The sequence below is a fragment of the Physeter macrocephalus genome, chromosome 13 (genome assembly GCF_002837175.3).
Source record: "Physeter macrocephalus isolate SW-GA chromosome 13, ASM283717v5, whole genome shotgun sequence".
Classification (NCBI taxonomy): Eukaryota; Metazoa; Chordata; class Mammalia; order Artiodactyla; family Physeteridae; genus Physeter; species Physeter macrocephalus.
The window spans coordinates 17,508,836-17,532,461 of record NC_041226.1 but is presented as its reverse complement, the minus strand read 5'-3'; the positions used below and the strand labels follow the sequence as shown (position 1 = coordinate 17,532,461).

Genomic DNA, 23,626 nt, shown 5'->3' with positions numbered 1-23,626 from the left:
ATGGCCGCTGAGCCTGCGCGTCTGGAGCCTGTGCTCCGCAACGGGAGAGGCCACAACAGTGAGAAGCCCGCGTACCGCAAAAACAAAACAAAACAAAACAAAAAAAAAAAGAAGCAATAGGGCTTCCCCGGTGGCGCAGTGGTTGAGAGTCCGCCTGCCGATGCAGGGTACACGGGTTCGTGCCCCAGTCCGGGACCGGGACGATCCCACATGCCACGGAGCGGCTGGGCCCGTGGGCCATGGCCACTGAGCCTGCGCGTCCGGAGCCTGTGCTCCGCAACGGGAGAGGCCACAGCAGTGAGAGGCCCGCGTACCGCAAAAAAAAATAAAAATAAAAAAAATGAAAAGAAGCAATATATTTATCTTAAGATTGTGGAAGAAAATATGTGAAACCAAGTAGGATTAGAATATGTGAGATTAAAAAGGCTTTGATTATTCTTATCACTTAATTGTTTTAACAGTAGGTATACTCTTACCATACAGACCCAGTTTATAATTCCTTCAGAAAACAAGCTACATTATACTCTTTTTTTTTTCTAAATCTGATGCCGTTTCTATTAAAACTTTAAGGGAAAAGCAGCACTTCAATTTACTTTGGTTCTCAATGCGGTCACCATTAAACAACAGGAAATTTAGTTTTTCCTAAGCATGTGTAAATTTTTGTTGCAAAAAACGTCACTCTCTCTTTGCCTAGCTTTAAATATTTAGGGAAATCTGTCAGTATATCCACTCCATCCTTTTTTTTCCAAGAATTTCCTACTTCAATGGGAATATTTAGAAAGAGTATGAGGGGCTAGATGTTTTCACATGAGACTTTAACAACACTGTACTTTGATTTACATATCATACAGCCTTGGTACTTCAGAGCTCATTATCATTAATTTACAAATCAGTAGATGAAAGCACAAGGTTTAGAAGCAGCTCTTCGCTGCCCAACAGCAAGTTATTAATGCCAAGATTGGAACTCATAATTACTGACACATGTGGTGTGGTCCTACAACATCCAAAGATCATTCTCATAACATAAAATGAAGTGCTCAGTAAGTAGAACATATCAATTACCAAATATCCCATTTATTCAAAATAATTTTAAAAACCATGGAGCTCTAATCATCCAGTAGCCATATTAAACCTCATAGGCCTACATTAATATGAATGTAGATTAAGGTGTCATTCAATTAAAATTAATACTTAATATATATTCATAAATGTATATACATATATTATCCAGTCAGTTCCACAAAGTGGAATATACTTCAATCAAAAAGTCAGCAAATATGTCAATACACTTAAAAATGTGAACTACTTGCTTTAAAAATTTTTCACCAACATGCTATAATTCCCAAGGGTTACAGATGCCACTGGTCAGACTGCTATATATGCTACCAAGTCTCTCCTTCCTGGGACTAAAAACATCCATTGTCTGCTGATCCACTTAGGAATTTAAAGTAGCCAGTTGCCTTAGCAGTGCTCGCTGTGGTTTTAATTCCAGTGTCTTGAACACTCATATGTCTGGGAGATTCTGTAAGATCTGTCTCAAGGAAGCACAGGCTACCATATGGGCATCCGAAGGAAGATTAGCAAGAGACTGAATCAGCTTCTTGACTATCATCTTCAAACACTGGTGAGCAGCATTCAAATCTCTGTCAAACTGCTGTCCTTCAATCTGTAGAGCCAAATGACTGCAGATGTTTCTAAACTCAACACTGTCCTGAAATGAAGACCAAACATAAACAAGCAATTAGATAGGTTATGGAAGACAGTTGTTGTGTTTTGTGTAGCCAGTTTCCAGTCCAATCTTCTGATGACAGAACCTTGATTTTTCTCTCAGAGAACTACTTTCCTCCATTCTCAGCCTATGTGGTTTGACCAAAGCTGACTCCACTCCACAACTCCAGGGACCAGGTCAATCAGAGCACATCATCCCGCAGCCACTTGGACTGGCCAAGGATGGACAGATTACCTAAGGCAGGCCAATAAGCCACAGTCCCAGGATATTTGTTAGACTGGGAAAGAGAAGTTCTGTTTAACTGGAGCTGTTGGAAAACATCTTGCCACCATAAGGAGAGAATTCAAATGAAAGTGAAGCCAACACAGAAAAAAAAAGTAGAAACGAGATTAAAGGAGACTGATTCCAATTACATTTTCTGAGCATGTCAATCTAGCTGTACTTGAACAATAAATCCCAGGATTTTTTAGCTATCTGAATCAATAAATATTTCTTTTTACTTAAGCCATTTGGAGTTGAGTTTCTCTTATTTGTTCCTAAAAGAGCTTTGATGAATATACAAATAGACTTCATTCTTATTATTCCATAATCACTGTCTCCAAGATTCCAATACAGGATTTGGTATTTAATGAACATGGTAACCCAAGAAATGTCCAGTGCAGATTTAGAAATAGTTCATTGGTAGTTTTAAAGAATGAGCTAATTAAATAGATTTTTTTAATACTCAAATATTCACATTCTAAAATCCATTACATGTAAATGGTACTCTGAAATTATTCCACATCAGAGATAATGTTGACTATATGTTTTATTTTAAATACAGTTGATTCAGACAACACAAGTTTGAACTGCACAGGTCCACTTCTATGCAGATTTTTTCCAGTAAATATGTACTACAGTACTACACTATCCACAGTTGGTTGAATCCGTGGATTTGGAAGCATGGAGATGGAGGGCCAACTGTAAAATTATATTCAGATTTTTGACTGCTTGGGGGGTTGGCACCCCTAACCCCCCATCTTTCAAGATTCAAATGTACATGAAAATGACTCCCCCCAGACTTCTGGTTCTGGCACATGGCACATGTAGTTTCCCCATAATGCCTTGCTACTATATTCTAAATAATACAGAACAAACATCCTTTCTGAGCTTGCAGGAAAGTAATGGAAATCCCCAAGGACCGGTTATAAAAGAAAAGTAGATTACTTTAGCTGCCTGCCAGTACCTATAAAGAAAAGAAAGTTGGTCTCTCTTGAGCTGGGTTTGGTATGGAAGGTAAAGTTGTCCCTATGAATTTGTAACTGTGGACCTATACTACACAGTAGTTCAAGTTTGTAGTTGTCCTCTCTACCATATACATGTTCTTGGAACACTCATGCCAAGACATTAATTTAAAAATTGGAACTGGTCTGAGATATCCATGGACACATGGCAAAAGCAAACAAAAGCCTATTCCACAGAAACACGTTCACAACCCATGCCCCTCAGTAGTAGTCCCATAAAGCTCTGTCGAAGACAAACTCAGAATATGAGATTTTAAGTACAATCCACCATGATATAGTAGATGCAATGTAGGGCAGGATTAAACTCCAAGAATTTCATATATAAACTATAAAATATATTTATAATGATTAAAGAAATAAAAGAAGAAATCAGAAAAAAAATGTCCTAAGAAAAAACAGGCTTGAAAAAGAACCCAATACCACTTCTAGAAACGACAACTGTCATGACACATTAAAAACTCAATGTTAAACACCTGAATAAATACATATGAAGTGAAGATTAGTAAACTGGATGGTAAATTTGAGAAAATTACCCAGAATGCAAAATAAAGTCATGGGAAATATGAATGAGAAGTTAAATGACATGGATTGACAGAATGACAAGGTACAACAGATACATTTCCAGGAGAGACAAGAAAAAGAATGGGAGAGAAGCAGTAGTCAAAGAGAATACTGGATTAAAATGATCCCAAATTGATTCCAATGATCCCAAATTGATCCTTAGATTCAGGAAACAAAACAAGCTTTGAGCAGAAAAAGTTAAACGAAATCCAAATCTAAACTCATTAAGGTCAAACTGCTCTTAAAAGCAACCAGAAAAGAAAAAGACAGAGTTCAGTCTGGATGACCAGACAGCCAACTTCTAAGCAATAACAATTGAAGATAGAATAGAATAGAATAATATCCTCAAATAACTGTCAACCAAGATTTTTTTTTTAGTCCCACTAAACTACCATTTAAACATCAGGGCCAAGTAAATATACTTTTATTTAAAGGCACAAAAGCAATTACCACAAATAGACCCTCACTATCAGATCTTCTTAAAGATATAATTCATAAAGAGGAGATTCAACTCAGAAAGAAAGGATGTAAGAAGCAACAGTGAACAAAGAAACTTAAAAACACAGTGTAAATCTGAAGATTTGATTAATCAAAACAAAAATTATAACAACTAACTTGGAGTTTAAAAAAGCAAGATGGTTCTAAAATGCTGAGTAGCAGTAACATGTAGGATGCGATGGCACTCTAAGGCATCGTTTTACTGAAGACAAAAGTGGCAAAACTGATAAATTTCAGGCTTGTTAAGTATACATGTGAGAAATGTAAGGATCATCGTTAAAAGTAGAGGAATAGGAGGCCCGGGAGGCGGCATCGAGCAGGACGAGCACAAGTGCTCGGCTGCACCTTCCCGGACCTAGCAAAGCTCTGCAGGCTTCGATGCCCCTTTCCTGCGACCCTCGGGAGACCGCGCTCGCTGCAGCGGACCGCGAGAATATCCGAAGGTGACAGCGTGGGAGATTCTATCCATGGGAAACCTTCCTTCGTGTACAGATTTGAAAAAAAAAAAAAGGTGTAGAAATAATAAAATTTCAAAATCAGCAGAGGGAAAAGGCATATCAAAACCTTTTTTTTTTTTTTTTTTTGCGGTACGCGGGCCTCTCCCGTTGCGGAGCACAGGCTCTGGACACGCAGACTCAGCGGCCATGGCTCACGGGCCCAGCCGCTTCGCGGCATGCGGGATTTTCCCGGACCGGGGCACGAACCCGCGCCCCCCCGCATTGGCAGGCGGACTCCCAACCACTGTGCCACCAGGGAAGCCCTCAAAACCTTTTTGATTCTACTGATGGAAGGTAAAAATGGAGAAATAAAGATACAAACATAAAGCAGGTGAATAGAAATCACCAAATAAATCACCTTTTGAAATGCAGTGGTTGCCATGTTGGATTTTCAAAATCTATCTATATGCTACTTACGAGCAACACGTTTAAAACTAAAATCACCTAAAGATTGAAAGTAAATGAAAATATATTAAATATACATCAAGCAAAGAGAAGTCAAAATAAATCCAGAAAAATCATTATTAGGGATAAAATAAACTTCAATTAATAACAGGAACTATTATTCCCCAAGAAGATATGACAGTTTTGTACTTGTGTGTGTCTAATATGATAATCTCAATTTACATTCAATCCCCAGACATAAAGACTGATTTTAAACCATCTTTCTCAGAAACTGATCAAACAACAGGACATTCAGCCTAGAGAGAAAGGATTGAAAATCTTTCTAATCATAAGCTTGGTCTAATGGAGATAAGCAAATATACATTATTCTCAAACATCTATGTATTACTTATGAAAGATGACTTTATGATAATGCCACAAATCTCAACTAATATCAAAGTCTATAGCATTCAAATCACAAAGCAAATAAATGAGAAATCAGTAATGTATATAACCTTCCCAAAACATGTATGACTTAATCCACTTCTAAATAATTCATAGGTCACTGGAAAAAATAATTGAAATTTTAAAATGCTCTATACTGAACAATTTTGGAACTACTATATCACAATTTGTGGGATGTAGCTCCGGTGAGAAAAGCATAGACTTAAATTCTTATATAAGTAAAGAAAAACCACTTAAACACTGAAAATCCCTGAGCTAAGAATTCAACTCAAAACTTAAGAAAAACAGATAATCCAAAAAAAAAGAAGAACTAAAAGTGGAACCAAAGTTTGATGAGGAACTAGTTTTCTTCCTACTTCTTTGTTGAAAGAGAAGCTATTCTTTTCCCTAATAAAAACTCTCTCACTTGGGTAAGAAGAAGGACCTGGCTTTCTGGCAAAATGTTTACTAGAAAACACCCTCCAAGAAGCAAAACAGACATCTATTCATTCAATTCAGCAAACAACAGCAGCAGGACTCCATGTGGGCTAACACAGCACAGTCCCCTTTTTCGAGTATTCACAGGCTACCACCCTTCCTGGTTTTTTTCTCTTTAAAGCATTCTTGCTTCCCTGCCTTTGAGTACTGCTCATATCTGTTCAGAAGGTATCAAGGGGCTACTTAGATAATCTGTCCCACAGTTTATGGGGTCACCTATAATGCTGCAGCACATTGCTTGGGAATGAGAAAGTAGGGGGAAAAAATGACTCTGGACTACTTTCCCAAGATCCACATCAAGGGAAATTGTCCCCTTGCTTTATAGAAGTAATCCAACTCTAAGTACAAAGTGGAAGGATCAAAGACAACATGCAAAAGGAAATTTAAAATAGAAGGAACCACTGAAATGTGTGCTGACGTGTGCCTATTAGCCAGTCTGCAAAGGCATTCATCACCCAAAGAAGATTAAAATGCCTTTAAAAAATATATTTGTGGGCCTAAAATCTGAAGTCAATTTCACATTTATTGTAAAGAAACAAAGAAGGCATCTTTGGGGGAAATTATACATACAATAAAATTCCACTTCTGGGCTGTACTGGTCCCTGAGGCCCTGGGTAAACTTCAGATCTCTGGCGAGCTTTGCAAAATCTCTTTATTTTACTATTTTAGTACAGTATTTCCATTTAATCCTTTCTCAAATATATTAACAGTCAAAGAAAACAAATTAATAGGAATAGGCTTTCCATGGGACTCTTAAGCCAAGGAAGGGAAAAATAAAACAGGTGGTCACTTCTCTTCCTTTCTGGAAGGTCTGAAAGCCAACTATGGATCCAGTAATCATGGCTTCCAACCCAGCTTCTACTGCAGAAGGTAGGAGCCACCAGTGACAGCCTTAAGGCAACAGCATATTAAATGGCTCATGGACTTTCGGTGGAAACTCACATGATCAATATTGGTGATGATTTCACTTATGGTGCTTTCCACTCAATGACAGAGTATATCCTCCCAGAAGCTTTTATTTAGCAAGTCCCAGATGCTTCCAAAAATGATGTAATATCTTACACTGTGCTTTGAGCGCTTTGCCAGAATTAGAACATGATGGTGGCTGAGCAATCTAAAAGCAGGTTTTGGAACTTCTAAAGCCTTGTGTAATCTCAGATTTTTGGACATGAAATGTATTGATTGCTACAGGGGTCCCAATGTAGATGGCCAGCATTTACATTTTAAAGTGAGTTGAGGGACTTCCCTGGTGCTCCAGTGGTTAAGACTTCGCCTTCCAATGCAGGGGGTACGGGTTCGATCCCTGGTCGGGGAGCTAAGATCCCACATGCCTCATGGCCAAAAAACCAAAACATAAAAAAAAAGAAGCAATATTGTAGCAAATTCAATACAGACTTTAAAAAGTAAATAAATAAATAAATAAAGTGTGTTGAGATAATGTCTCGTGACTCAACTAATCTACTGGGGTAATGGCCTCGGCCTATATGCCTCAGTTAATAAATCAGTTAAATTTATTTCAAACATGTATCTAGTCTCCGTTAATGACTTATTACTACACTAGATAAAAGACAATAAGACATGGTACCTGATCTCTAAAGAGCTTATAACTTAGTAGGAGAAATGAGACACATACAGCATATCTCCAAATGTCCAGTGAAATGTGATGAGGGCTATGGAAAAAACACAAAAGCCCAATCCTATAGAAGAACAGACATTTATAGACTCACAATCTAAGCATTGCACAGAGTTCATACAGAGCTCGTTCTGTGGGTGAATCCTTTCAATAGCATACCCGATGTGCACTTGTCCGGAATTTGCTTGGCTACACTGGAGAAACTCATGTGCTTAGGAGGCAACCCATTAGAAGAGATGGCTCTAGCTTTTAGAACATTTCTTCCTAATTTTTAGCTGAAATCTGCCCTGTGGTAGGCAGAATTGTGGCCTCTTCCCAGACCTGTGAGTATGTTACATTACATGGCAAAAGGGACTTTATAGATGTCAGTTAGGAAGTGCAGCTCTCCAGGCAGCTTCAAATGCCCCTGGGAATGCAAGCTCAATCCTTCACAAGCACCGGAATAGCTATTAGAGCCCTGGTTCTATCCTTTAGGTAGCCATCTGTGGAAAAGTCATTTTATCTATGGAATATTCAGTTTTCTCATCTGTAAAATGGGAACAATAATAGCTACCATGAGAAGTCAAATTAGCTCATGAATATGAAAGCTCTTTGTATTTATAAAGCATGCCATCAATCTAAAGTTATGAATAAAGTACTCCACTAAATGGGAGGTCAGTAAGAAGAGGAGGAGAGGAAGGAAGTATAGAAGAGAAAAGAAAAATATTCTCTACAGAAACTTAGAATCTAATTGGTGAGATAAAACCTATTAAAACCCTTCAGTGGAGATGTGACACAGAATAAGATTAAGGCTCAGAAAGAGTAGCCAAGTTCACCTCAGATCCAACAGAATGTCTACCATCAAAAAAACTGAAAATAACAAGTGTGGGTGAGGATGTGGAGAAATTGGAACCCTTGTGCACTGCTGCTGGCAACGTAAAAATGCTGCAGACACTTTGGAAAACAGTATGGAGTTTTCTCAAAAAAATTAAAACTAGAATTGTCATAGGATCCAACAATTCCACCTTCTGGGTACATATCCAAAAAAATTGAAAGCAGGATCTCAAAATGATATTTGCACACCCATGTTCATAGCAGCATTATTCACAACAGCCAAGAGGTGGAAGCAGCTGAAGTATCCATGGACACATGAATAGATAAACAAAATGTGGTCTATATATGCAATGGAATACTACTGAGCCTTAAAAAGAAAGAAAATTCTAACACATGCTACAACATGGATGAACCTTGAGGACATCATGCTAAATGAAATAGGCCCGTCACAAAAGGACAAGTACTGTATGATTCCTCTTATATGTGGTACCTAGAGTAGTGAAACTCATAGAAATAAAAAGTAGAATGGTGGTTTCCAGGGGCTGGAGGGAGGGGAGAAATGGGGACTTTTTGTTTAATGGGTATAGGGTTTCCAGATTTGCAAGATGAAAAAGTTATGGAGATTGTTTGCACAAAAATGTGAAGTACTTAACACTACCCTTAAAATGGTAAATTTTGTTTTGTATTTTTTTAATACAATTTTTTAAAAAAAAGTGGCTGAGACCATCAGATTATTGCCAGCCTTTGTAGAAGGGAATGGAAATTTGGATGAGGCATCAGCAAAGTGGTAGATGAGAAGGACTGTATAGACATGATAAGAGAGGTGGTGTTGGAGAAAGCAGTATTTGACCCCTAGGGAAAAGAGATGGCCCCACAATGAGAATGAATGATACCAGCACAGGCTTGGAGCCAAGCAGGCGCTAGGACTGGGAGGAGTCCAGTCTGAGAAAAACAGAGCTTTGTGTTGCCTATCAGGATAAACTCGTGCAGAAAGCCTTGAATGTCACAGTCAAGTCCCTGGAACTTCTGAGCATGGGAGGAACATTGCAAACCAGTGTTTGAAGAACACTGGTCAGGCCTATGAGCCTGAGCACCTACTAGGCGCCAGGCTCCAAGCAAGGCTCCTGATATACCTTATTTCACTGAGTCCTCACAGCCGTCCATGAATGAGAGATGAAAAGAAATGCTGCTTGGAGAGATTAAATGACATCCCTAAATCGCACAGCAAGTAAGTGGCAGAGCTGGGATTAACCTCTCTCGCAAAACTCAAGTATTCATCAAAGACACCCCAAATCAGAAACTGGGCCAGATGCCAGGGTGACAGAGAGAGCAGAGCTCGCCATCCAGTGCTGGGGACGGACTAGTGAATGGGAAGTACAGAGCTGCAGATGCCACCATGGGGTGAACAGGGACACCATGGAAGCAAGCTGGGAGGCACCCAGCTAGCTTTGAGGGAGAAACAAAAATGTCTGTATGTGAATTGTTTCCTGTTTGTTTTCTGGCTATATTCATGCTATTTTCCTTAAGGTTAACTAAGTGTTACAAAGCTCAAATTGGCAATGGTCATATCCAAATTGAAGACTGTCCCATTGGTCCAGCCCTCTTCCCTGCAACATAGTTGAGAGGGTGTGGTTATCTGGAAGGGATTCAAGGCATGGAACCTTCCACGCCCCAAGTAAAGCCAACTCCTAGCTAATTAGAGACCTCCTAGTTGGAGCTCTCCCTTCCTCTGGTCTGTTCTCTCCTACCCAGTGTAAGGGAGGTCTCTTAGAAAATCCACCCCACTTGTACTTTTCTGCATGATGCATTGTGTTTATTAGGAATGTGCACTTCTGGAATCTTTGAACAACTGAAAATGCACCTGCAAAGTCCAAAAAGGGAAGAAAAGTTAAGTCCATTTTTAGCTTCTTATTGAAAATAAACACTCCCATCAAAACCAAAGGCTTGGGCTTCCCTGGGGCGCAGTGGTTGAGAGTCCGCCTGCCGATGCAGGGGACACGGGTTGGTGCCCCGTTCCGGGAAGATCCCACATGCCGCGGAGCGGATAGGCCCGTGAGCCATGGCTGCTGAGCCTGCGCTTCCAGAGCCTGTGCTCCGTGGCGGGAGAGGCCACAGCAGTGAGAGGCCCGCGTACCGCAAAAAAAAAAAAAAAAAAAAAAAAAAAAAAACCAAAGGCTTAAAAGCAAAAACAATCTAGCATTAGGAGTCAGTTTCAAAGCTTGATTTCTGAAACCAACACCAATAGATAAAAAAGTCAAAAATATAATATGACTTTATAGGCTCTATAATGCAGGTAATTTTAAACAATACACAAAGAAGGTTTTTGGTTTTTTTTCTATCACATCATCTTCAAAATCACTTCTAGATCTACACGAACTATAAATCAATTCCTATTCCCTTCACCCCTGGCTTTAAAATAAGTTGGTTCTTTACAAAACACTCATTTCTTGAGCTATGTTCTCTTATAATGGCCTCCACAAACTTGTTTCTTCTCACATTTTCCCCTCTCACTCTCCCTGAATGTGTAACGTACTCTACAGAGAGTATTAATGGAAGAAAGAGCTTTCCTCCAGCTTTCTGTGATGACGTCTGACCTTAATGAACTTCGGCCTGGACAGCAGACCACTCTCCACTAAAGTTTCCCAGGGCTGGGAACTACGAGGGAGCACAGATTTCTTCCCTACACCCAACACAACCCTCCATGCTAGATGTGCACAGAAAATGGGAGTGTCGTTCTCTATTTTAGAGTGGCGTTATGAAAACCATACTATCAGGAACAGTATACTACAAATTGCCCCAACTGCATTTTGTTCATTGACATCTGGCTTTGAACAACAAATTCACAGGGCCCAGATCAATCACCAATTGCCTAAACTCTAGGTCAATCTCAAATAGATACGCAACTTCGTATTAATAAAACACCTAGTGAAGAACCGCAGTATCTGCCAGTCACCATAAAAAGTCTATCGCCCACAGGAAATTAAACATTTTTACTTGTGGTGTACCCAGTGTAAACGCTCACAAGTAACTAAGGTTCCTTATGCATTTGCTTTGGGTACAGTACCATTTTCAACAGAAAAGTCTAATGAAAAGCACTTTGTGATGGATACAAGCACTTGATTCAGGTATGCTCACAAGGCAAACCCCAAAATTGTAAAAGAAAGCAAGGCAGCATTTCCACAAGACATTAAACATAAGTAGGTTTGTTTTAGGGCCTTCCTGCAATATCTTTCCCTAAATGTTCATTTCAGAAAGCTTTTAGGTCCTGATTTTCATATCATTCACTTTATAAGGAATGACAAAGCTATAACTAAGCTACTTCTAGAGCTGTCACTTGGCCTTTTCCTAACATAAAAGCACAATTTTGTCCCAGACAAAGAACAGTCCCCTGGCTAAGGCTACTAATAATATAACCATGAGAATTTATTTCTTCAATAGAATATTAGCAATTTTTAAAGACACAATTCCCAAATTTGCAGAAACTGGCTTCACTAACCAATGTTAATGGGGAAAAAAAGCACTCATCATCAATGTCTGCCTCTGAGTAACTCAATATCCACACTTGCAATTTGCAAAAAGCCTTAGCAATGACTGTGAAGCCAAAGCCCACAGTTTTACAACTGCTGCTCTTGCTCTGTGGAATAAGAAAACCAGCGTGGACCACTGAACGTGATAGAATTATTGGTACCAGAATTAGTTAATTGCAATGGGTGAGCTCACAGGCAAGTTTTATCTGCAATGGCAGGAAAGTTCTTCTGCCTCTAAAAGCTGGCATCAGCCATTGTTTCCATGAAACTTGCTTCAGAACAGAACTCTTGGAAACCGTAAATGTTTTTAACTATCAAAGGAAGACAGACAAAACTCAACCAGAGTGACTTCATGATTGGCTTAGTTAATGATCTCTTTGGGTTGGTCATTTTTAGAAGTTTTTAAAATCCTAGACTCTCTTCCTTCTGGTGCTCCACACATTTCTATGCTTCCTTTGGGTGGCAAGTATTAGAGCATCTTTGCTAGTATTACTAGTTTGATAAAGATTTCCTATGCTTATCTGGGGCTTTTTGTCACTATGTAAGGTGACCATCATTAGAGGAGACACAAATCACCCAGTGTTAGGGACTGAATTGTGTTCCACCAAAATTCATGTGTTGAAAAGCTGACTTGCAGTGTGACTGTATTTGGAGATAGGATCTTTAGGGAGGTAATTAAAGTTAAGTTACGTCATAAGGGTGGGGCCCTAATCCAATAGGATTGGTGTCCTACAAGAAGAGGAAGAGACATCCAAGATCTCTCTTTCTCTCTGGCACAGAGGAAAGGCCACATGAGAACACAGTGAGAAGGTGACAGTCCACAAGCCAGGAAGAGAGCCCTTCCCAGAAACCAAATTTGCTCTTGAACTTCCCAGCCTCCATAACAGTGAGAAAATAAATGTCTGTGGTTTAAGCCACCCAAGTCTGTGGCATTTTGTTATGGCAGCCCAAGCTGACTGTGATACTCAGTGTGCAGAATGACTATTGCAGCCGAAGTGGTGTGCAGTGCATGGCATGTATGACCGTGCCCTGACAACTGTGCACTCTCATGTACTTTATTTCAGTGTAATGTTCATAACACCCCTATGAGCTAGCACTGTGATTGGCAGAAAGAGTCAGACAAAACCATGTTTGAATCATGGGCCACTACTTCTCAGCTGCAGGCTCTTCAGCAGTTCTAAATTCCTCTGAGCCTCAGTTTCCTCCCGTAATAAATTTTTATCAAGCTGGTTAACTCCATCCTTTCCACCAAATTTAACAAGACTCAGTTTTGTTAAGCATTTTTAACCACCATGAAAAGACTCATTTCATGTTTGTTTGTTTGTTTTACATGAGTTCAATAATCTCTAAATGCTCAAAAGGAATATCAAGTGTTGGCTTCTTTAAGAAAATAGTAAACTACTTTAAAGATATGCATTATTATTGTGGTGAGGGTTTCTCTGCCTTCAGGCCTGAAAATTTCACTCCCTTAATTTTGGTGGTTTGATCAGCGAGTCACTCAATGGTCACATCTCTAAGTCAGTCATCAGCCATGGGCTAAAGCTGACCTCTGGAAAGTGGAGGCTTCCTGGAAGTCTCTTTGGGTCATCCTAACTCTGTGTTTGTCAACAGTCTCAAAAGTAAATACAGAGTTCAGGAGTCAGATCTATCAATATCAAGAATGAAATATAACAATAGTCAATAAGACTATTGAAGAAGATTGAGGCATCAACAATAATAATAATAATAAAGTTCAAAAGTATTACAATTTACCATGAGCAGCCAGTAGCTAAGACTTTATATGCATTATCTCAATAACGTTAAATACCACTGTTCCCACTTTACAGGTGAGGAGACTGAAGCACAGGAAGGCTAAATAACTTGCCCAAGAGTCTGCAGCACGAAGTGGCAGAGTAGGTTTGGAATGCTTCATGGGACCTGATCGCTGTCCTGTGCTGTGCTGTTCAAGTGAGTCTTCCTCCTCTCTGTGGCAAGGAATGCCATGGAAGAGATCTGATGTTAGGGAAATTTCCACACACTTCCAAGTTACATGCAAGCATTATTTCCTTTAGCACAAATCCTCCTGAAACCATTCTCATGTATAAAATCAATCTGCATGTTCTTAATTTAAAAATATAGAGAACACTCATCCAAATCATTTGAATTAACACTAGTAATGATGATGCCAAGTCTGTATAACCAGCCCCCCCTGGAGAGACAGACTGCTGTGTCCTTGAGTCTAAGTGCTTTGTAAGCATTACCTTACAAACCCAGTGGAGATACTGCCTTTTCTCCAAACAGCAAACCAAGCAAAATTTCAGGATGCTGGCAAGGAGGCAAATCATCCAGAGAAACCTCTCCCTGCTTCTCTCCCTGCTTCTGAAAGCACTGGCTGTTCTCAGGAGCCCTGAAACTCATTACTCCCCTGTAGGTGAATAGCAGACTCCAGCAGCAAGAATGTTGAGATCCCCGTTCTTTTGTTGTTGTCGTTGTTGTTGTCTATATTCTTTTTTTTGATGGGGGGGAGTATAATTGCTTTACAATGTTGTGTTAGTTTCTGCTGTACAATGAAGTGAATCAGCTCTATATATACATATATCCCCTCCCTCTTGGACCTCCCTCCCCACCCCACCCCACCCACTTAGGTCATCACAGAGCACCGAGCTGAGCTCCCTGTGGAGATCCCTGTTCTTAATGGGGACTCTGGGTGCCTCTAGAAACACTGGCAGCAATACATCCAGACATCTGCACATTTGCTCGTGATGGAGACGAAGGGGACCAAGACTCAAGGGGCTGGGTAGGTGAAGGAAGATTTGAGCATATTTATGGATTAAGAGGAATTGGCAGAGTGGAAGCACTAGAAAATACAAAGAGAGAGGAAGGAATTGAGAGAAAAAGTCCAGGGGCCGATGAAAGATTTGCTCCAGCACTTAAGAGAAAGAATGTATTTGGGAGGCGGAGGGGGTGGGAACCAAACGGTATTTCTTTATTAGAGACAAGAAAGAAGATGGTTGGAAATGAGATTTTTTTAGGTAGGATGGAAGATATTTGTGTCAGATGGCCTCAGTTTTCTCAGTAAAGGAGTGAGAGGGTTGAGGTTTGGATGAAGAAAGTTTGAGGAGAGTAGAAAATGTTTAGGGCAAAAAGTCAAGTCGAGAGGGTTAAAAGGATTACCAGGTAGAAGTGGCAGCTGCATTAACCTCAAGTGGCATGATTTATAGTCCAGGGCAGAGGGTGCCATTACTCCTAAACTGGGTCAGGCCCTCTGACAATGGTCTTCTGACCTGACCTTGCCTCTGTGATTTATCAGGGTCCTTCCTTCTGTCATATCAATGGCTGCCTTTTGCCTGCAAGACAGTCCAGGCCCTCAGCATGACCCACAGGCCTTTTCCCACCTGACCCACCTAACTCTCCAGCATCCTTTTTTTGCCTTCTGCCATACTGAACTAATTTTAGTTCCCCCAAAGCCCTAGGCCCTTTCATTGCTTCTTGGCCTTGGATCCCACAGCTCCTCTGAAATGCTTTTTCCCTTTAATGCCTGGAGAGTAAACATTCTTTTTTTTTTTAAAGGTTACCTCCTCCAAGATGCCTTCCAGGATCACCCAAGGTAAAACTGATCACTCAGTCTCTCCTTTTGCCAACCTACCTGTGCCCTGTATACGTTCCTAGCATCACAGCGCTCTTCATGTGTATCACAGTTTAATTGGCAGGATTTTTTTAATTTCTTGGTGATACAAGAAAAGGTACCTCTTACAGTCAAGAGCACTGGTGAAATGCACCTTCATTTTTTAAACTTTTCAGAATGAAGCAGTGCTTCACATCTGGAGGCGATCTTATTTCCCCTCCCACCACACACATTTAGCAGTATTTGGTTCTGTCAATTGGTGGGGAGGGTATGCTGCTGGCATCTACTGGGTAGAGGCCAGGGATGCTGCTAAACATGCTACAGTACATAGGACAACCCCACAGCAATCATCCAGACAAAAATGTCAGTAGCGTGCAGGTTGAGAAACCCTAGTTTAGAGTAACAATATTTATTCAGGTGTATGCTATGCTTTATTTTTTTTTATTTTAAATCAATCTTTTACAGTATATAGTGCAACCTAATATATATCAATGTTTTCCAAACTTTGGCTTGTAGAGCAAGAACAGCAAGTCTTGAGAAATGCTCTTTTTTCATTACCCCTCCCCCACTTCCTTCCACTAGACTCCCCAGGGAATGAATGAAGCAATGTTCCAGATCAAAATTGGAAGGCCAGAAGGTCTCAGAGAGATTTGTGACATTAAGCCAATTAGGTTAATGGCAAGGCCAAGACTGGATTCCAGAACCCCAGATTTCCACAAACCCACTCAGCCTGGGAGGCAGCTGCTCTGTTCCCTGGCTAAATCGGCTAACACAGTTTGGTACCTTAAGAGGAAACTGTGCCCTACAAATATGAGCTGCGTGACTTAGCAGCAGTTTAGCATGAGTATTCCTGCTTCAACACCCGGGACCCAGCCCGCTCTCACGCTACTTTATGAGAATTTAGGTTGACTCTGTGAGGCCCCCGAGCTCTGTGCGGAATTGGATTTATGCAAAAACAACTGCCATTCGTAAGTGTGAAGGAACTTCAAATAAATGTAGGTGATTTCGTCATACAAAAGGCAGAGGGAACTTAATACGTATATTTAAGGCTCTGGAGAAACGGCTTTTAATTTGAAAGGGGAGTGGGAGGAGCTGTCCTCCATCCCTAGAAGCTGCACATGTGGAAAGGGCCGGAGGAAGGGTTTGGCAAAGCCTTTCTGCATCTCCGTGCTGCAGTCAGGTGGGCCCCAGGTGGGCCCTGAGTTCCCTGTCCCAAGTACCTAATCCCCGGGATGTCACCTCCCTCATTCCCACTCCGAGGTGCTGAATCTCTGGGGGAAGCTCGACTTTGGATCCTGCGACTCAGCCTCGTCTCCATCCCGGTCCGCTGCCCCGCCCCAGGGGGAACGGGCGCAGGGGGATGGATCCTGGAGGCCAGACTCACCTTCAGGTGGATGGGGATGGACCGCTCCTGCTGGAGGGGGCCCAGCAGCGTCTGCTCCACGCTGACCAGCTCCGAGGTCGAGTCCACCACGCGGGCCAGCGCGCTGCGCATCGCCATCTGGGCCAGGGTGCAGGGCCCGCGGCCCCGGGGTAAGGGCAGCAGTTCCGCGCCCCCCTCGGCGCCTCGCACCACTTCCCCCTCGGGGGAGCTCGCCCGCGACCCGGACCCCACATTCCTGGCCCCCTTGCCCCCACCTTCCTCCCCACGCCCCTGCCCGGCACGGGCCAGCCGTGGGTCTGAGCGACGCTCTGGGGCGGCGGACACGTGGTCCAGGTCGCGTGGGCTCCCGGGGGCGCCCGGACCATCCCCCCAGCCCCACTCCTGCTGCAGAAGCTGCAGGGTGTGCAGAGCCACCATTTGGTGGCTGATGGAGGCCACTAAGGGCGCGGGGCTAGCCATCGCCTCCGCCCGCGGCTCGGCGCGCTCCGCCGGCAGGTGAAGCAGCGAGCGAAGGAGGCGGGGCGTTTGGGGTCGCCAGGGTCACTCTTCCTAACCCGTCGCTCCTCCGCCTCCTTGCCTCTCTGCGCGTGGGGCCGGTCCCGCCCCCCGCCAGCTGTCAGTGACCTACGCTGGCCACTGCGTTCGCTTCAAGTCCGAATAGGCTTGTTCGGAATCAAGGCTGCCTGAAGTGCTGCTTCCCGTACACCTGAAAATCAACCAAATGCTGAGCGCTGGTTCTTCCGCCTCTCCAGGGCTTACGCTGGCATGGCCGCTCTGTGTGAATGCATCTATCCGCAGGGATACCCCGCCCCCATCTCCTCTGAAGGATGCCTACCGGTGACCGTTCACGCCTTGGGGACTAGGGACGGGAGTGCACGGGTCAAAGACGCACCAGGAACCGGAAGGTGTGAAGTGCCAGAGAAAAGCTCACTAAACGGAAACTGTGCTTGATCCTCCTCCCTCCGTTTCCCAACCGTAGGGGAATTTTCAGGAACTCCGTGGAGTAGCCCGCAAGGCTCCTGTCCCCCATACAAAAGAAGGGGACTTGGGTATCTTCTCTGCTTTGCTCCAAGCCACATGTGCTGAGAAGGCCTGACTGCCGAAGCTGAAGTTGCATCAGGGCCCAGCTCGGCCTGCTCCTGAAGCAACTTGCGAAGCAAGGGCTTGGCATAGTCGCAACTTGCGAAGCAAGGGCTTGGCACTGTCCAGATGAGGAGGCTAAATGGTTTTTTTTGTGAAACTCCCGAAGGACTTAGGCAGCAGAGTTTGAAGCTAAATCCTTTTACAAGCCATGAACCCAGGGACAGCTGTACAAATAGTTGCTGCTTTTAATTAAACCTCACTTCGCTACTTCCTTGACTTAGGCAAAAAGACTGGCAAATTTATGCTTTGATAGATTGGAAACTATTGGTGTGCGATTACACTTTAAAAAAAAATACATTTGAGGGGAATGGTATGGAGGACTGTCTCAGAGCAGCATGGTTTTTCCACTTTTTTCTTGCATGGGAAACCATGTAGATAACCCTACACGAAGTAAAGCAGAGGACAAGGGTGCAGGCCCATGGCAGACAAGTAGACCCTAGCGGACCCAGAGGATGGGATTTCATTCTTCCTTTAGAAGGGAGAGTCCACCCTTGGTGCTGTGGAATAAGATCTGGGGAGGCCTTTGCATGGGAAAGCTACTCCAGTGAGTCCATTAGTAGAGAAGTGCAGTCATCAGAGATACGGGGAGGGATTTGGGGTCCTTTAAGGTTTCTTTAACTCTGGGATAGTATGACCCAATATAATCCTCCCAACTCTCCAGTGAAGGTTCCTTCTAATTCTCAGTGTTTTCTTCGCCTATGAAAACAAATCTGAATGCCAAGGTAAAGAAAACCTTTCTTAAACAAAAACAAGTATGTTCACACTAATTATAACTAAGTAAAAATGCATGTCTGTGCATTGACAGAGAGGAAATTATTTTGGAGGGAAGTAAATAGTTTAATATTGATTAGAGTCTCTTGATGAAGTTACTTAAGTTCATAACGAAAAAGAGAGAAATTCTTTTTTACGTGTATGTGTTTTTTTAATCCTCAAACATTGAAATACATTAGGTTCAGCAGAGACTAACTGTGAATAACAAAAACGAACCCCTAATTTCACAAAGCATGTCAGATCTCCAGGGGTGCTCCTCTTTCCAGATACGCAGGAAATCCTAGTAGGCCAACTCTTCCACTATCAAATGACTGACTCAAAAGCTTCTTGACAGATGGAATTCCAGCCAACTGCAGAATTGAAATCACTAGACACAGGCTGACCTGAGGCCCCACTATTCTACATACCAGGCTGACTCTGAGAGCCATGAGACCAACTGAACTGCAGGAGGTAAGAGAGAGGGGACCAGAAAACCATAGAGCCTACGGGATGGTACATGAGGCTTCAATAGCTGCCTAGGTTTTCTGGTATCCTTTAGAGAGCACTAGATTATCCAGCAACTCAAGGCTTTGTCTATCTTGGCCATGAGCCACCTTTTCCTTTGCCATAACCTGAAATGGCTGATGTTCCAAAGCTGGATATATGAGGTCCTAGCTGAGGAAAAGTATACATAGACTATTGAGATGAGTCAATAGCATAGCAGATCCGCCTTTGATCTAAAACAGCTCCAAAGTTATATACGCTGGGCTACAAGACCAGGTAACAAATTATACACTCCCTACTCACTATACTGACAATTTGAGGCCACTGGATAATAAAAAGCACATTCAAAGGATGAAGTACTGGACACCAATATTTTTGCTTCACAGTATCTATTTCACTATTTTATGTAAACCATACCCTAATTTCCCAGTAGCTATTCCTCCTCCTCTACACTCAGTCCATGTCATCAGGTAGGATGAACCCGTCCCATGGCAGAAGTGGACTGGAGCATCTAGGCTGAGGCCAGTCACACATCAGTACAAGTTCCCATTGTGAATGGTCAGGAATAAGCACATGACCCAACTACAGCCAATGACAATCTCATTTAGGATGCTTTCAGCTGAATGTACTGTGTAAGAGAAAAGAATGGAACTAGAAGAAGGTGTAGGCCAAAAGATGAAATGGCAAAAAACATGAATTCCCCTTTAACAAGAAAGCTTCACATAAAATAGTTTAATCAATAAGTTATTGTCTCAGATCACAAGCCTTAAGGTAGGATGGCTCCAGGGTTGATTAATCCTCAAGAGTGTCAGATATCCAGGGGTACTCCTCTTTCCAGAAACACTGGAAATCTAGCTTCATGAGGCTAACACTCCTAATATCAGATGGCTGACTGCAGTGACCCCTTGTGGATGTGAAACTGAGAAGATGTAAGTTCTGGAGCTTCTGCAGCCATCTTGTGAGTTTGAGGGGAGAGCCTGCCTAGGAATGAGCCAACACTTAAGAGAGAAAAGCCAAGAGATCTAGACAGAGACCAGCGGTCTTATAACACCATCTGAGCCCCTCATTGTGCTGCATGAGAGGAGAGCCCCATCTCTGAGCTTTTCAGTTATACAAACCACTAAAATCTGTTTTGCTTGCATTTACTTTAGGTTGAGTTTACTGCCTCTTGCAGCAGAAAGTCACAACTGAAGCAAACTGCTTGACATATGTTACAGGATAGATAAGCTAATGCAGTGACCCTATGATCCAGTGCCCCTCAGGCAAACACTGCTAAAAGGTCCCTCCAACCTTTCCAGCAAGGCTTATGTCATTTACCTCATCTTTCTACTACCTTAGCAGTTGTGGGAAAAGATATTTGAGCAACTGTCATCATTCCTAAAGACTGACAGGAGCATTAGAAAATGACCAACGGAGACATTCATGACTCTGGGCAGTGTGAGATGGAAAAGGGAAGAGGATGGAAAACTCAGTGAAGTGAGAAGCAATTTTCTACCCATTAATATACAAGGTAGAGCATTGCTAGATAAACAAGTATTCTGGTGCTTTATTAATCCAAAGGTTCTTTTCCCACATGAGCAAAAGATACGAACCCCTATGTGGAATCATGAAGAAGCCAGGCACAGTGAGAACAGAAGGGATCTGGAAGAAGGTGCAGCTATGTGGAGACTTTCTCAAAGGCCTTGGCAAAGCCCAGATACATTTGAGCCCTCCTTATATACTTTGGCAATTTTCTCCAAGAGGGATCCAAGAAAATTCCAGAAATGGAGCCGTTAACCTTCAACACACTCTGGTGAAGTTCATAGGTGGGGGCAAAACAAAACATGTGCAAAGAGACCAAAGAGTTATTATTCTTGAATGAAAATTATGATTGAGGAGAAACAGATGCTTAAGCGATGTACCGAGATATGAAAATGTACTGTAAAAGAGAAAACAATGGAACTAGGAAAAGATGGAAGCCCAAAGAAAAAAGAGCAAAAAAAGATCAAATTCCCTTTTTAAACACACAATTGTAATGTTTGAATATGCCAAGTCATAAAAATGCACATGCAAGTCTAATTTTGGCCTAAACATTTGATTTTCAGAAAAAAAAAATGCAGTCCTGCCACGAAACCTCTGAATTGCCAAAAACAATTGTTTACATAGGGCAATGTGTTTTCAGGACATCTTGTATGTGCTGCCTGCCCAGACCCTGTTAAGCTGGTGAAGCTAAGGGAAGCTTGGTAAAACTAAGTGTAGAAGAATAGGGAAGTCTAGTAAAGGGAGGGAAAAGAGAAGTTAAAAATGTTGAACCCCATCTGCTTGTGCTGACATAATCTGATGTGCAGTTAAACTCCGCGACACAAAATGCAATTCTTTCTGGACATACACATCATTTTACTTGGTTCTGTCTTAATTATAAGTTTATTTCCAGGAAGAATTCTTGATGTTGGCAAAAAAAAAATCAGAAGTGGATTTTAAAAGAGTAAATATAACTTTTCCTATTTCTTCTACCTTTGGTAGATGATTTCATTCTTAAGAGTAAGAGAATGGCCATGGATTTTCATGCTGCCTACCCATGATTCCAACAAGACAGCCCTGCCGGGTTTTCCCCTGTATTTCTGATTACAAAATGTAACCCCTGAAGAATATCCTTTCCCTTGGTGGGGAAAATTTAAAGCCTGCTTGGGTTCCTGAACAGTGATCCCTTTCCTATGGTAATTATAATGAAAAAAAGGGGGTGAGAGGGGGGATTGGGGGCACATGGTTTTGTGTTTAGCTTTTGCTACAAGATCACCATGCCTGTGTTTCCATGAAGTCAAAACTTCATACTGGGAGATTCAGTTCAGTCTCCAACTCTTAAACCCTCAATTATATGTGTAGATATGGCTTGTAATATTGAAACTGGGGAGAAATAGTAATAAAAACGGAAAAGAGATAAATATGGGGAGTGCTTAAATCCAACTAAATTCCAGGTTCTTTAATCTTAGTGGAAAAAAAATGTGACCACCCTCATCGCTCTTCATGATCACTCTTATTTTCAGGCTCTGGTAGGTACCCTTTTAACATGATGGGGAAAAAAAATGCTTGACTTGGATTGATATATTTTTAAAAATTTAATCTTCCCTATCCCTTTCCTTACATTCATCCTCATACCCTTATGCATTGTTTTTTCCTCTAAGAAATTATCTACTCTTGTTCTCCAATGTCTCTTCTGTCACGCTTTATGGTTGAACAGACATTGGGGTTTTATCCACCCTCTCATTTTCTCCTCTCTCCCTTCTATTTTTCCAGTGATCCCTTTCCTATGGTAATTATAGTGAAAAAAGGGGGTGAGAGGGGGGGATTCGGGGCACATGGTTTTGTGTTTAGCTTTTGCTACAAGATCACTATGCCTGTGTTTCCATGAAGTGAAAACTTCATACTGGGAGATTCAAGTCAGTCTCCAACTCTTAAACCCTGGGTGCAGCAAGGGAGAACTAAACCAGTTTTTTGGTTTTTTTTAAACTTTATTATATTTATTTTTTTATACAGCAGGCTCTTATTAGTTATCTATTTTATACATATTAGTGTATATATGTCAATCCAAATCTCCCAATTCATCCCACCACCACCCCTCACCCCCACTTTCCCCCCTTGGTGTCCATACGTTTGTGCTTTACATCTGTGTCTCTGTTTCTGCCCTGCAAACCAGTTCATCTGTACCATTTTTCTAGATTCCACATACAAGTGTCAGTATACCATATTTGTTTTTCTCTTTCTGACTTACTTCACTCTGTATGACACACTCTACGTCCATCCACCTCACTAAAAATAACTCAGTTTCATTTCTTTTTATGGCTGAGTAATATTCCATTGTATATGTGTGCCATATCTTCTATATCCATTCACCTGTCAATGGACACTTAGGTTGCTTTCATGTCCTGGCTATTGTAAATAGTGCTGTAATGAACACTGTAGTACATGTCTCTTTTTGAATTATGGTTTTCTTAGGGTATATGCCCAGTAGTGGGATTGCTGGGCAAGAGGGTTCCCTTTTCTCCATACCCTCCCCAGCATTTTTTGTTTGTAGATTTTCTGATGATGCCCATTCTAACCGGTGTGAGGTGATACCTCATTGTAGTTTTAATTTGCATTTCTCTAATAATTAGTGATGTTAAGCAGCTTTTCATGTACCTCTTGGCCATCTATATATCTTCTTTGGAGAAATGTCTATTTAGGTCTTCGGCCCATTTTTTGATCGGGTTGTTTGTTTTTTTAATATTGAGCTGCATGAGCTGTTTATTTATTTTGGAGATTAATCCTTTGTTCCTTTGTCCGTTGATTCATTTGCAAATATTTTCTCCCATTCTGAGGGTTGTCTTTTCGTTTTGTTTATAGTTTCCTTTGCTGTGC

At 41.8% G+C, this 23,626-nt stretch overlaps 1 protein-coding gene across 1 annotated transcript; it reads right to left on the bottom strand.

The window, feature by feature from the left end:
• Positions 1-1,504: 1,504 nt before the first annotated feature.
• DLEU7 (deleted in lymphocytic leukemia 7) lies at positions 1,505-17,314 on the bottom strand. The gene is made up of 2 exons (XM_024125853.1): positions 16,856-17,314; positions 1,505-1,711 (listed from the first exon to the last, which is right to left on the bottom strand). The coding sequence occupies exons 1-2, from the start codon at positions 17,312-17,314 to the stop codon at positions 1,505-1,507; spliced, it is 666 nt and encodes a 221-aa protein (XP_023981621.1).
• Positions 17,315-23,626: the final 6,312 nt, after the last annotated feature.

What these genes read in the sequence shown, in the direction of transcription:
- DLEU7 (XM_024125853.1), bottom strand. Translation starts at nt 17,314, where the DNA reads ATGGCTAGCCCCGCGCCCTTAGTGGCCTCCATCAGCCACCAAATGGTG. An exon ending in CCATCCCCATCCACCTGAAG is followed by an intron (nt 1,712 to 16,855) that starts GTGAGTCTGGCC and finishes TCTTCATTTCAG; the next exon opens with GACAGTGTTGAGTTTAGAAA.